The sequence below is a fragment of the Aedes albopictus genome, chromosome 3, assembly GCF_035046485.1.
Source record: "Aedes albopictus strain Foshan chromosome 3, AalbF5, whole genome shotgun sequence".
Classification (NCBI taxonomy): Eukaryota; Metazoa; Arthropoda; class Insecta; order Diptera; family Culicidae; genus Aedes; species Aedes albopictus.
In genome coordinates this window covers 448,549,636-448,564,755 of record NC_085138.1, presented here as the reverse complement: position 1 = coordinate 448,564,755, position 15,120 = coordinate 448,549,636, and the positions used below count along the sequence as shown (strand labels likewise).

Below are 15,120 nucleotides of genomic sequence, written 5' to 3'. Positions count from 1 at the left end.
ATGCCCTACACGGAGAGGGCGAGAGAGAGTGTCTTTGTCGTGCGACAACGAGCAAAAACGAACGATCTCACCATCATCATCATCATCGCCGTCGACCGACAATGATGATCACCGCCGCCGCCGCGCGTTGTGATTTTTCTCATCGGAGCAAGCGAGATGGTCGTCTCCTCATCCCGCCCGGAGAGTTCAGTGACACATGCGCACAGACAGCGCAGCGGCCCCAGTCAGTGCAGTGGGGCGGTAATAGTAGGCACTGACTGGTCGTACACCGCGAAACGCGGCCTACTACGATGCCTTCGCCCCGGATGATTGTTGTGTGGTGGCACGTTACTCTTCCTCATCATCACCGTCATCATCATCATCATCCGGGGCTGGCTCTGGTGAGAGGTGAAAGTCGGTCGCTGCGCAGCCGATTGGGGACTACGAAGGTGATGATTTTGTTTGCGGTTTTCTGTGAGAAAGTGAAGGAGGGAAGATTTTTTGCTTTTTTTTCACTCATACTCCCATAAGAAACCCCGTAGGAAGAAAGAGTGTTTCCCGGCTCATCAACCTTCGTAGTCGCGAATTGGAGCAGGGTGGGGGATGAAACTGTGACACCGCGCGAACGAGCAAAAAGCGATCTTCGTCACAAAGCAGTGAGATGACTGGCTGCACCAGCAGAGAGGGGGTAAGCGATGGGTAAGAGTTTTGTTAACTCTTTTTTGCGCTCGTGCTCTACCTCAGTACATCGGTCACACGAAAATTGATTTACACATTAAATCAATGTTCTTTTGTAGATTTTTTTTTGTATTTATATATGTTTTGTTTAACATGTAATTTTTATGTGAATATTTACGTATAATTCCGTTTTCTTCCATGATTTCTATAAAAAAATTAAAACTGTCATTTCGTGGGAGGCTTTGAGCCTCCTTCGTTAAATTTCGAAGTTTCTTCTTTGTGATATGAAAAACAAGAACCCCGTTAGCCTATTTTGCTCCAGAACAAGTCCGTCATGGAGACGCATGGTGCTTCATATTTGTTTTACGCTGGACAAATGAAAACCCAGCGAATTGGCTTCTTTAACGGTGTTGAGATAATTCAATATTCTGAATCTGCATGTCAAACTGAGCCGAAATCCAAATTTTCATGAATTCTGGTGCCCGGGAACCTATTTAAAAATCAATTTGAAGTTTGTATGGGAGCGATTTGTCGAATCACCCCTCGTCGCAGCTTGTACTGGGCGGAGCTGTCAAACAGTTGCCCAGCTGTCAAAAGGTGATTTCTAAAAATCTCTTTGAAATTGATTTAAGGTGCCAAAATAAAGTTCTAAAAATCTGAAAAAAATCATAGTGGCTCAGAAAAAGGTGCTCTTTTGTATAAAATCAAAAAATCGATACATTTTTCAAAATTTAAAAACCCAATTGCAGTACCCTGGCCGTGAGGACTATTCGACATAGTAGGCCAGAATTGGCCCGATTCTGAAGTATTTCGCTTTGTTTTGGGTGAATATTTCTCCACAGGTCACTTGGATATTCAAATATGCAAGTAAATTAAAAATAATTTGAGATGAGCTTGTGGATAATTCGGTGATGAGTTCGCCAACTTCGACGTGTTCTCGTCGGGTCGGGTGCGCCAGCACCGTGCCGTGCCGCAAGAAGCGCACGTTTACGAAAATGAGGAACTGGGCCCAGAATCGACAAAAGTCATTGCTCTCTCTTGACTTTCATGTGCACGGGAAAAGCAGGGCAAAGCAAACGAGGAGGAGGAGAAGGATGAGGAGATCGGCAAGAAAGAATGTGCGTAGAAAACAGCAGGCAAATCAGGGTAAAATGAGGCGAGAAGAAAATCTCTTTCTCGTCGTTTTGGCTCGCGGCGTTCTTCTCTGGGGCATCCCATTCCATTCAGCCGGGCACAAAGAGAAGTGTGAGCAAGGGACGGCCGGTGGCGGGCGGGAGAGTGGGAGGGAAAGAGGTTTAACCTATAATTGCTTGTTTCACCTATTTTCGAGTGGTTTATTTTTGGTCAAAACATTTCAACACATGGGAGGAAGAGAGAGAGAGAGAGAGAGAGAGAGCGCGCGAGCGAACGAGCACACTTTTGTTCTATTGACTGCGCTGATGGACGGGTGAGCAGCCAGGAGGAAACTGTGTGAAGCGATGATAATTCATGTGATGCTCAAACGAGTCGTTTGATTGAGTCATATCATCACCGTCATCATCATTCGATGGAAATTTGGGTTACTGCGATTGCGATGGTTGTTGAACTTTTCGTTCAGTCGGTTGAAATTCCGCGTAGCCTGCTTGGATGTCGATGTTCTTTGTGTTTACGACGATAGCTACGTGTAGGGTATCGGGATGCTTCGTTGGCATAGTCCTCTCGTTCGGCCTATCTCAACATAAACCAAAAACTCAAACAAACATGCATAACAGGATATCGGAAAAGCTATGCGCTATACAACTGTAACATTTTGTTTCAATTTTAGCACTTTGGAGTATTTAAATTGAATAAAAATGACTCTTTGTTTTGCTTTTGTAGACGCCATGTTTCGTCCGCTTAGTGGGTAATCTATACACATGTTCATAAATGGTATGATTCTGGAACATTTCGAATTAACTTTTCAATAAATGAACATTTGATGCGACGGTCAAAGACGCTATTTTTAACTTGTATATTTGTTTTCAACGAATAATAACTATTTTACAAATTGAATATGGGCCGAATATTGAGGACATTTTTTTCATTATGTACCCAAATCTTGGCCCATCAGTAAAATTACGTCAACAACACCGATAAAGTGATGTTAACAACATTCCTTGCGTAAGAACCAGAAAGAACGAACAGGAAGAGAGATTTGGTGTGCGGTAACTGTAAAAATATAACACAATAATAGGGTTGCGTTGTTCTCGTTACTTAATTAAGAAAGAACTTTAGTTTAAGTGATTTATTTATAGTTTTTTGAAAATTTGGCTCCGAAAATGTAATTTAATAGTAAGATTGGTGAACAAACAGAGATAATACTTCAGCAGAAATATTAAAAAAAATGAGATAATAAGTGGTTCTAGTGCATGGAAAGTAATAGGCCAACGTTGTATCCACTAATAGGCCAATTTTTGTACCATAGACCAACGTTGCATACCATCACATCGAATCTTTTCAACTAAATTAAGTAAATTTTTGAATATTTACATTAGTTTACTTTCAATTGGGGAAACATGCATTGCCTAGAGTGTGTAATAGGGTCAACATATTATTTCTAGTGCTTTTAATTCATGAGCTATGGTCAAAATTGTCAAGGCGGCTTGCAAATTAGGCCAAGGAACGGTACATATACCCTATATGGAAGTGAGTCATGGCGCCTAATGTGCGATACACAAGGTGATTGAACTCTGTTTGGAAGCTTCTCGGCGCTTTGCTTTGTTTGTTTATATTTTGGGGTTTGTCCGGAAATTGCTGAGATGGAGCTTGTTGTTTGTTGTTGAACCAAAACCCGTTCTATTAAATTGTTATTGTTACTTGTTCCAAGAAGCAAGTTAGGTAATCTAAATCTATGAGTCACGAAAATAGTTGCACACATTTTTCACGTTCTACCAGTACAAGTCAAAACGCAAGAGATAGAAGTTGACACATTTTCCGTGTCGCTAATGGCGACAACTCGCACAGTAGGCGAGCGTTTCGAAATCACCCGCAAAGATCAGCTTGAACCCAGTCGCCCAGGGCAAAGGCCCCATTATGAAGTTCTAAGCAGCGGCATTCCACCGATGTGTGTGCGTCCACGCCGCCTATTTTTAATACCCGCGACTGCACCGAGGCGGACATTATGAAACCCTAGCGCTCATGTTTGCTTTATGTGTCAGTTTCACCCATTTCGGTTTATTTATGTGTCATTGATATGAATTCATTGCTAACCGAGTAAAACAGTTACAAGTCAATAGCCTCCGAGTGGCTCAGGCCTGCCCCCCTCTCCGGCACGTCACACCACACATACGCATTGGTTGTTGTTCTCGCTAACTCCACAGCCTACTGCTGAGGTTAGCAGCCCTTTGCGGCGGACCAACCAGCTGACAACGGCCATTATCCACGTGACCCAAAGCGCAGCGATTTCAAAATGATCCACCCACCAACGCTAGCTGGCGTTGTAACCCTCCAAGTGACAACAACTTAACAGTTCTAGAAAAGTCACTTACGGGAGACTGGGGTTCGCTGTACTTCGCCGAGAACTTTTTGAACCCTGGCGTGATTCAGAAGACTCTCACAAAGTAACGTCAATAGGTTAGAAGTCTCGTTCGGAAGTACACAACTAGCATTGACCCCACCATACCTTACATATCTGTACTATAACCTAGTATAACTACCCCGCTCTCCCCCTTCGGTGGTGTCTCTTTTGCATCCCTCCTGCCTGCGCCTACTTCGTCGTCATCCAAAACAAAGTGCAGCAACTTCTCGGTAGTGGCGGTGGCGGCGGCGGCAGCAGCGGCAACGTTCCACTCAGAGCCATGGCTTGCTTTGCTTGCGAAACCTCATTGAAGGTTCATTGCACCTTCGAACTAGTTATACGGACACTGTGGTGGGTATGTATGTGTGGGTGTGCTCGCGTGCGAATGAGACGGAGAATGCTTCTCATTACTACACGTTTATTGGTGTTGGTGATATTGAGGCTTTGCGGGTGTGTGCGAGTAGTGAAACTATGGTTGTCTCGTTTGCGCCTTCGGTACGACGGCGAATGACGCACAAAAGAGCGATTCGACCGAGTATTTATATCTGTTTATGTGTACGGCTGTAGCATTGACACATTAACAGCTCATAGACCTTTGGCTTAACCGCTGCGGTCGTGGGTTTTAGTTTTCGGAAAAAATGTCCGCGAAACTATTCAAGAAAGGACTAAGGTTATTGATCCACAAATAAGGTTAGAAATCACCTAAGAATTCGTCATAAGCTGTTTCATTTCGGCATTCTGAATTGTAATCCAATTCAAATACAGAACTTCCTCGCATAATCAAACAAAGAAACTCTGCACCCTGTTCGAAATCCGAATTACAAACAAAAAAATCGAAGTCAAAGCACTTGAATCATCCCACAAACGACTCAGTTTATTCACATCAGTAACCTATATGCAAGGTTGATGACCTAAATAGCTCACTTCGTTCTGCTCGCTTTGTGTGTTCTCCCCTCTCTCTCTCGCCCATTCGCTCTCACACCCCCGTTCACAACTCGGTAACTCGGAAACCAGAATTGTAGAACATTCACAGCTGCTGCTACTGCTGCCGAACTCCTCCATCCACCCTAGCTTCTTCGTCCACCCTTCGCCACACACACACACCCCATCAATGTTGAAATATGACCTCCTGCGATCGCGAGACAGCACGTTGCATCCATCCCACTCACTCCCTCACGAATGCTCGCGAAACGCGTACAAGGCTAGCAGCGATTGTAAAAGTAAACCTCATGCCGTCGTACGCCGTACGCCGTAAAGTGAATGGCTGCCTTGGATGGTATCGGATACCAATACCTGCAAGCAGCGATCTACCGTCTCGCTCTCGCATCCGAAGTGTTAGTATTGGTGCTTCGATTCTCGTGCCGTTCGTACGTGTCTGTATTGCAGCACGTTCTTGATTGCAACCGGCGGTCTTCCACCCACCGCGACTCCGCGGCTCTTCAACAAGCGACGCGCCGAATGCATCGCGATGCGGTCGCATGATTCCCGCATATGGGGCCATGCGTGCGTGCTGCGATGGGGATCGTCACACGACACAGCGCAAGGGTTGCTGAGTGAATGGGAATGAGCCGCAGCAGAAACGAGCGACAAGAGATGGCGCTGCTATTTAAAACACCTACAACAACAACAGCAACAAACAACAGAAGAGTACACTCAGGCAAATAAATCTAAGATTATCATAAGGTCTAACTTATGAAATGGCCTTTAAACAATTCATAACGGCTAGAACGATTTTCATAAGGTCGGTCTATGACACAGAATCGACTCATAGTTTGGCTTTTATACACATTTAGCAACACAAAATTCTCAAGCGTCGATAGCCGCGTGGGTTGGGCACGAGCGCAGTGATCTCGACGTTCATGGATCGATTCCAGTCTGCATCATTTTGTGATTTTTCTGCTCTTTTCATAAGTTTATCTTATGTAATTAGGTCATAATAAGCATGTTCAATTTACATAAGGTATTTTTATGGCATCCATACTTTACAGTTATGGCAAAATTTCATAAGGTATTTGGATGAATTTCGGTAGTTTACTTCGCTGAGTGTAGTAGGCCGTGCAGTGCGGGATGATAAGCGAATGCGAAAAATGAGTGAAGAAGAACGGCAGACGGAGCAGAAGCAGCCGCAGCAGGCGATGACCGAGAAGGGCGCAGGCAGCATAGGGCATTGTACTTTCGGACTCGGTCGGTTTCTGGAAAACTCTCTCATTGTGGTTTGATTGAGGTTGCACAATCAAGTAACGAGCCTCGGTGAAAACGTGAACATTTGGCAGGGCGAAATTGCTGTCAATCGAATGGTGGCGATGGAAATGCACTAAGAGAAGCAGTCTTAGCTAGATAACTCCTTTTGATAATTTATTGGAGAACCCGAGAACCTTTTTCTACGTTTACTACAGTAAACGTTCGATAACTGCAACATGTTTACGTTTTACTTACCGAATGAAGTTCGATAACTGCAACAACTGACAGGTGCCAAAAGACTGCAGAATGCAGCCAATGAGCATTCAAAAAACATCGCACTGCAACAAAAGTGGACGTGAAAAACATCACATCGCTGCTGACATTTTGTTTTGACAGGTAGCGGTGGGATAACTGAAATATTGTTACACCTAGCAGATTTTCAGTTAAAAATCATTGTAGTTAGAGCATTTGCACCGAGCTGTACATTTGAACATGTCAAATCGCATGAAATCACAACAAAAAATGCGACAAACATCAACAAACATTGGTAAATCGAACGGCTTTCAAACAGACGTGAATAAGCGCTGTTTGCAAAACGATCAGAAACACTTTTCGATTTGGAACGCGTTGCTTTCAAGGACACCGGCAAGTACCCAATTCAGCAACAGTCAATAAACCTTTCAACGCAACACCAGCCAACACATACAGCAGCGGTTCTAGAACCGCTTCAAACTCGAACTCCTTCGGTGGCGTCGCCGCGCCACCACAACTCGCTGCGCCATCTACCGCGCCACATACCGAGTTAGTTGCTGGTTTTTTCTTCTATTCTGGCACGTTCTGCTTATTCTGCCTACTTCGATCGTGGCTAGATCAAGAAAGACGACGACGACAACGTTCTTGTTCGGCAGAACTCGGACCAGGTCAGTGTACTATTCAATGCCATCGCCGTCGCCACCGCCGCCTTCGATCGTCGAGAAACCTGACGACATAGGCGCCTTAGCTTCGGCGCTGCGGTTGAACTCAGCTCGAATTAAATCGAGGTTGATCTAATGACCAAGAACTGGTTCCGCGGTCGTCGCTCGTTAGAATTTATGCTACATACTAAAAGTGTGCAAAACGCGATGAAAAAGTACACACACGTGCACTGTATCGCGATTTTGTGTGGAAAGGGACACATGGTGCACGATTAATTGCAGCAGGCCACGTCTCGGTTGCTATGCAACCGATGTCGACGAGTCGTTGAATGCGTACCCGAGTGTGTACGACAAAAATTGGATTCTGGCGACGGAGCAACCCGTTTCGCCGGAAAACCATGGCAATCGTGGCTGGTATCAATGCTTGCTTTGTTTTTAACAATGCAAGTGGTGCATTGAACAGAGGACATTTTCCGAAAAACGTCGTGAAGGCATTTGTTACCAGCAACATTCCGATTGCGTACCGTGGCATCCCGACCAGAGGGAAATGTCACATGCAATTCTAAATTTGAATGTCAGTCCCAAATGTCATAGAAAAAGGAGAACTCAGTGGTAACCTAACTAGTCCATTTGATTCTTCGTTCCAAGTTTCGCCCAATTTTGATCACCCACTCCATTCGGGCATCCGCGAGGTTATACTTATGACACACATGTGATACAAGAATCACTGTACAATTGCGCTTGAAATGAGTGCCATACTGAAAATTCTCTCGGTTCAAGTCAGTCTTGTCAAAATTTTCTTGACACTGCGTACCGTTGTACAGGAATCACACTCGTATCACATGTCTGTCCGGGGTATTATGTAGCGGCAGAAACGACCATCATTGCGCGCGGAGCGACATACCTTCGTCTGTCGGAATAGAAACCTTGCCTCGCTTGCTCAGTTGTAGTGGCGACGGTGGCAACGGAGGGGTACGTCGCAGCACCATGGAAACTTGTTTTTCAGCGCCAACTGCTCAGCTCGTTTGACTGGGTCGGCGACTACGAACGGCACACGAATGGCATGAACGAACGAACGACTCCCAGTCAATGACCGATCAATGAAGTTTATCGGCCTTTGAGTTTCTCCACTTTTGGCTTTGTGGTGTTGTTCGGTTGGGTTGCCTGAACGGAGTCATTGAATGGCGGAGTACAGACAGAGCATATTGTGCGGAGAGGGTTTGTGGTTAGGACCCCTTGGTGAATGCTATGTTGGGTTCATGGAATTTTGCTGAGTAATCAGTCATTACAATTTGGAAAATTGGAAATTTTCGTTTTTTTTTACAAATCACCAATAAAATTGTTATAATTTGGCCCTTTTTAAAAGTTTGACTGTCTGGAATCATACACGGAGAAACAAATGTTTTCAAATAAACACGATTCGTATTTCGTCCTCCTCCTTGTAAACATTCGAAAGTCACATTCGGAGTGATGGACGTTTTTGGCGAAACAGCATTTGTAATCGAAAGAACTTCAACTTCTTTTGTAAACAAAAGAACCTCAATTTCTACACGTTGTTTTTTTTTTCAGTGTACAAGCTCGAGTTCTGTTTTCTAGTCAATACAACTTGAAAAACTGTAAAAATGTATGTTGATCTTCGAGAAACAAACGATTGATAAAAACATAAATGTCGTCAATTGGCCCTTTTCAAATGTTTGGCTCTCTGAAATTATACACGGAGAAATAAAAGAACTCAAAAAGATTTCATCAAAATAAAAAAAAACCTACACGAAAGTAAATTTGGGCGAGAATTACAATTGGGACGTAACAAGTTTTGTAATCAAAACGATCCAACAGCAAGTAAAGACGATGACAACTTTTCTACACATTAATTTTTCAGTGTACGAACGCGAGTGAATAACCTATGCGGCGGGTCTCTATGAGCAGGAGGCATTGAACTACCACCGCCGTTCGGATGAAAAACGTACCGCACAGGCAATAGAATCGGATATTTTATGGAACATTGGCCAACGACGACTGGCTGACGATGGTCGCCCGCCAGCATTGGACACAAGCATTGGACACGGACAAGTTTGTGCATGTTGGGTAATAGACATGGTTCTTGGTGTGTGGATTATGCAGTTAGAAAGGCGCAACGTGACCAGCTGAAGCTGAAGGTTAACGGAGTGGTCTGGTCAGCCAGCCTGCCTAACTAAGGGAGCTAGTTGGGCGATCGATCGGTAACTAGATCAAGGCATACTATGTTTTGAGAAAATATGTTGTGCAAGCGTTTTGCGCAAATGATGTCGCAGCAAATCCGTTTCAGTTTCGTTCTTAGGACTCATGATTATTTCATAAAACTCTCAATGTTTAGTTTTAAATATGCTCTGAAGACCGTCATAAAACCAAAACGATTAATATTTGGTTTTATAACAGATTTAAGATCCTTTTCATTAAAACTGTCATGTGGGAGTATTCCTTGGCTTTCATATATTTTAGGAAAATTCAAAAAACATTTATTTTGGGTTTTATGGTGGTTTTAAGACACTTCTTGGGTCGATTTTACATAAAACAACAATGTGAAACAATCTGTTCCGAAGTTAAAGATACTGCGGGCAATGTTCAGTTCCACAAACAAAGGCAGCAACAATGTAACAACAGTAGGATACACCGTTTTTTTAAGTATACATTTTGAAAAGAAACACCTAGATTGTCTAATTTGATGTGAAATTGCATCATTTTGATCGCCTAAATCCAGCGTTTCTCAAACTATGGATCGCGTTCCACTAGTGGGAGGAAATATACAAATACTCTTTTGAAGAATCGGTATCCTTGTTACTAGAAATGGGGTTTCTCAACTTAATTACAAACTCTCGTACGATGAGCGTTAGTCCGAAGTATAAGCTACTTGCCTGTGTGCTGAACTCGGTTTTGTTGTTATAAATTTACCACAAAAAAGTTTAGGAATTTGGTAAAATTTCAGTTTTTTTTACATGTTTTGAATAAGATTAGTTCAATTACTGCTCGTAGTTTGCAATTTCGGTTTGATTTAAACGCTAAATATGAAGTTCAGTGGCTTGAATTCCAGAAAATAGTTCAGTATACCAAATTTCAGCAAAATTTCGGAATTTCGGAATTTCGAAAAAAAAAAACTATCGAAAGTGTGGTAATCTTCTAATCCGGTGAAGGTCCACAGTAGATAGAATAAACGAAGATTTTCATCTAGCATTGCCTTCTCTAACGCTTGCTGTAACGCTTAATATACGGTTTGGTTAAATTTCAAAGACAATTCTTATAATTCTGCTAGAGTATCATAGTGGCAATATCTCCAAGGTTTTTTTTTTGTAGAAATTAGAAGTTTCGAATGATTCTTAATTGTGCAACAGGATTCCCAAACTATGTGGTGTTCTTGTAGTGTTGAAATGGATGAAACTGCATTAAGGAACTTGCCAATTTATGTCAAATTCTTAAGACAGAGAGTCCACTGTGGTTGATTGTTTGGGCTTTTCCTGAGCGATGCCAGGAGGTGTTGCTGAAAAAGTTCTAGTAGAGGAATTCTTTGATCGATTCTGGAAAGAATTGCTAAAATATTGCCTGTTGCGAGGTCAGGATTTTCTGAAGCAATTCGTGGGGTTCTTCCTGGAGTAATGCTTTCAGGGAGTCCTCACGGAATCCCAGAAGGAATCCCTCACGGAATCCCTCACGGAATCCCAGGAGGCATTCCTGGAGGAATTCCATGGAAAATGTGATGTTGTTGCGATTCCTGAAGGAGTTTTCGAAACAATTCTCCTGGAGAGGGGATGCTCGTAATGAGTCCTGGAGGAATCACAAGAGGAGGGACTTCTAGAGGACTTCTTGGGATACATTCCTGAAAGCATTTCTAGAGACATTCCTGGCCGATTGCCTAAAGCGAAACCTAGGGAAATTCCTGAAGCAATTCCTGGAGGAACTTCTGAAGGGATTTCTGGAAGAATTCGTGGAAGAATTTCTGGAAAAATTCGTGGAAGAATTCGTGGAAGAATTGCTGGGAAAATTTTGGAAGGATTCATCATCTGGAAGAATTCCATGAGCGTTTTCTAGCGAAATACCTTGGGAAATTTGCTGTTGCGATTTTTGAAGCAGTTTTCGAAACAGTTCTACTGGAGGGATGCTCAGAATTGATTCCTGGAGGAATTACAAGTGGAGGGACTTCTAGAGGACTTCTTGGGATAAATTCCTAAAAGCATTTCTAGGGACATTCCTGGACGATTGCCTAAGGCGATACCTGAATGTCCTGAAGCGACTCCTGAAGGGATTTCTGGAAGAATTCCTGGGGAAATTTTCGGAGGAATTCATCTGGAGGATTCCTAGGTAAATGCCTAGAGCGGTTCATTTAGAAATTCTGGAATGGATTTTCTTCCGGAGGAATTCTTAGTGGGATTCATAGAGGAATTCCTTGAGAAGTTGCTGAATGAATTCCTGGTAGGACTCCTGGAAAACTTGCAAGTGGAGATACTGGAGGAATGCCTGGAGGTGTCCTAGGTGGATTCCTGAAGGAATTACCGAAACAATTCTCCTAGAGGGATGCTTGGAATTGATTAAAAGAGGTGGGATTTCTAGAGGGCTTTTTGGATAAATTCCTGAAAGGATTCCTAGAGCCATTCCTGAACGAATGCCTAAAGCGATGCCTAGAGAAATTCCTGAAGGGATTTCTGGAAGAATTCCTGGGGAAACTTTTGGAGGAATTCACCTGGAGGATTCCTAGAGAAAAAGGAATTTCTTCCGAAGGAATTCTTAATGGGATTCATAGAGGAATTCCTGGAAAAGGTGAATGAATTACAATCATTGAATCAAGCGGAGTTCCTAGAGGAATGCTTGGAATGATTCTTGGAGAAATTCCTGAATCGATTCCAGTAGCATTTCCGGAATGGATTTCCGGAAGAATTCCTGTAGAAATAAAAACTACACTGCGGGAATTTTTGGGCAGATTCCAGCAAGGATTACGGGAGGAATTTCTAGATTTGACAACTACTATCTCATACTTGATCTTCAGAGTTGATGTGAAATAAGGCACCATATTATTCCGGATGTACAGTTCGGATACAAAAATTGACAAAAAAAACTTTCTATTGAAAAACAAGAATCATAAAAATGCAAACAATAGCGATGATTGCATCACCATATCCAGCCGAACTCGCATCGCAGTGGACATTCGACGAGTTTTCCCTCAGCGCCTACTACTCGACTCCCCACACTTTTCAACGGTCAAAAACCTTTGTCTTGTTTTCCATTGCCTTCTTCGTTCGCTCTGGGTCGAAAAACCCAGAAACTTCCAAACCGGCGGCTAAGCTAACGTTCATTTGAGGTTATTTGCGATGCAACTCATTACTAGGCGATTCCGAAAAAAAAACGGAGTTCACTAGCCTCAAAACTTTGCTAGAACGTATGGACCATAGACACCATACTGTTGTCGAACCACCGGGGTTTTAGTTCGATACACTGGTCACCCTACATTGCCTTATGCATTGTAAATTGAAAAATCTATTATTGTTTTGATTTAAAAATTTGTTTTTCAACCCAATTAAGAAAATATAGAAGTTGTGAAATTCGTTCTTTTCACAACTGTTGGCCGGATGCTTTTTAGGTATTTAGGGAGTCGAATCATAACTTCCGGAAGCAGCGGCTAGAAGATTCTGATAAAGAAGCAGCTGCGGCTGCGAGTATAGCGCAATATTTGATGGTATCACGTTTAATGTGTATATCGCAATGACATTTGAACATGTTTTAATTCGATAAATATCGCATGAGCAGGGTACGCGTTAAAAAGTGTCGCATGACCGGGGTAGAACGGTAAAAGTTCAAGTTGGAAACAAGAATCATAACAAATCGATTTTGTTGACAATTGACACCCTCATTCAGGCATATTATCCAACGAAGAGGAAGTCATTGATTACCCAATGTTTGTCACAAAAGGCAAACAATGCCAAGATTGCATCATCATCATGCCCACCAAAACCCACCGCAGTAGGCCATCAAGTTTTCCCTCGGCGCGGCAGCCAGCAGCGCCTACTACTACTTGGTCCCCACTTTTCTTCGGTCAAAAACCTTTACCTTTTCCATTGCCTACTTCGTTCGCTCGCGACGCGAGTCTAATCCAGCATAACCTAAAAAAATGAATCCAAGCAGGCCACCGCTAGAGCTAAGCTGCTTGAAAAATAGAAAAGACTTCACACACTGCTTCGGCGGCACCAGTGGCAAGTTCAACGCCTGTCCATGGCTCTCTGTGGCAGCCGCAGCAGCAGCTCTAGACACTTAACGAGCGCGCGCGATCGGTCACTAACCTACGTGCTGCCGAGGAGTCAATAAACTGTGATTAAACAAAGTAGGAGAAACTACTAACTCGTATTCACATTCCGCTGTTGCGTTGCACCCCTCCTCGCACCCCACGACCGTCCTAAACCATCGTCATCGTCGCCTTGTTTATAGCTCAGCGCGCGCAGTGCCGCGCGCTTCAACACGCATAGAGCTGCCGGCCGTCAGTCAGAACTTTGTTAACAGTAAACAAATCGGAGTCGTTGGAAAAGCTCCGTTCGTTTTTGAGGCCAGTTTCAAAACAACAACACACCGCACCGATGCGATGTCGAGTCGTCGACGTCGACGACGTGATTCATTCAAGGGTATTTCCATCCGTTCACCTCATAGCCGGTCGTTCGCCACCTCGTTCCCGCAGTGCATCAACGAGAGAAGTCATCGTAGGCCGTAGCGTGCTAACATGGCGAGGCGATGACGAAACGCTCCCCATCGCAGTAGGCGGGTGGACGGACGAACGAACGAACGTTCTTTGCCCTCCGCACATTGTCATCATCATCGACACATTTTCCACTACAGACGGACGCGTGAGGTGCCATCAAAGCAGGCAACGCAAGTCATCCATCCATCCAAGCAAGCGCAGCGTGGTGAGACATCATCATTCGGTCAATGTGCCCATTCTTTTTCATCCTCCACCTCCGCCTGCTGACGTTTCCTCGTCCACGCTCTGCGTTCGCGTCTGACACGGTCGGTCGATGATATGCACTCGTCGTCACCCCGTTTCGCTTCCTTCCTCTACACGTTTACAACAACCTTCGCGCGTCATTCTACCGACAACAACAGAGAAGGGAACGAACGAAACGTAGCGGTTCAAAACCGCGCTGCAGGTCAAAGCACCCCAGAACGACTCGTCGATCTGACCCACGTTGAGTGAGGGGTCATTCGATTGATACGACCTACATGACCCCCCTCGTTTGTACTTGGTACAGGCCATTCACTTACCTTGCAACCTTCGCAGGAGTGCACACCGTAGTGGAAGCCGGAAGCTTTGTCACCGCACACACGGCACAGTACGGTGGTTCCGTCGAATTCTGGAATGAGAGAAAAGGGGTGAAGGGGAAAGATCAGAATTTTGTTGTATGTAATTTGAATGCGAGGTCATATGGGCAACGATGCTTCTCAATTGTTTGAAGATGAGTTCAAGAAGTCGGAGCTTCATAAATCCAATTTTAACCTAAACGGATTCATTACCACAAGACTCAGAACATTACTTAAATAGATTTCAAGGTTACAGAAAAGTTTAGGAGAGAATGACCAGGGGATTTCAAGGTAAGTGCATACGGCACTTAATGGAAGGTTAAGAGGAGCCAAACGAAAATCAGAGTAGTTTTAAAGATACATCAGAGAACCTTCTAGGGAATTCAAGGAGGATCAGGAAGTTTTGAGACATTTCAGGAGGTTCAGGAAGTTACAATGGGGTGTCAGAGAACACTGGGTGATTTCAAACGGTCTCAGAGTGTATCAGGGAGACTTCGAAGAGGTTTCAGAGGGATTTCAAGGCGTTTC

General features: G+C 43.8%; 1 protein-coding gene across 10 annotated transcripts in view; it reads right to left on the bottom strand.

Annotated features, from left to right (window-relative positions):
* The window catches only part of LOC109425803 (ecdysone-inducible protein E75), a 209,824-nt gene that overhangs the window by 59,193 nt on the left and 135,511 nt on the right, over window positions 1–15,120 (bottom strand). For all 10 annotated transcript variants that reach the window (XM_062856768.1, XM_062856770.1, XM_062856771.1 and 7 more), the window contains one exon: window positions 14,557–14,645. In XM_062856768.1, coding sequence (XP_062712752.1) covers window positions 14,557–14,645 — 89 coding nt within the window. The remainder of the gene's footprint in view (window positions 1–14,556; window positions 14,646–15,120) is intronic.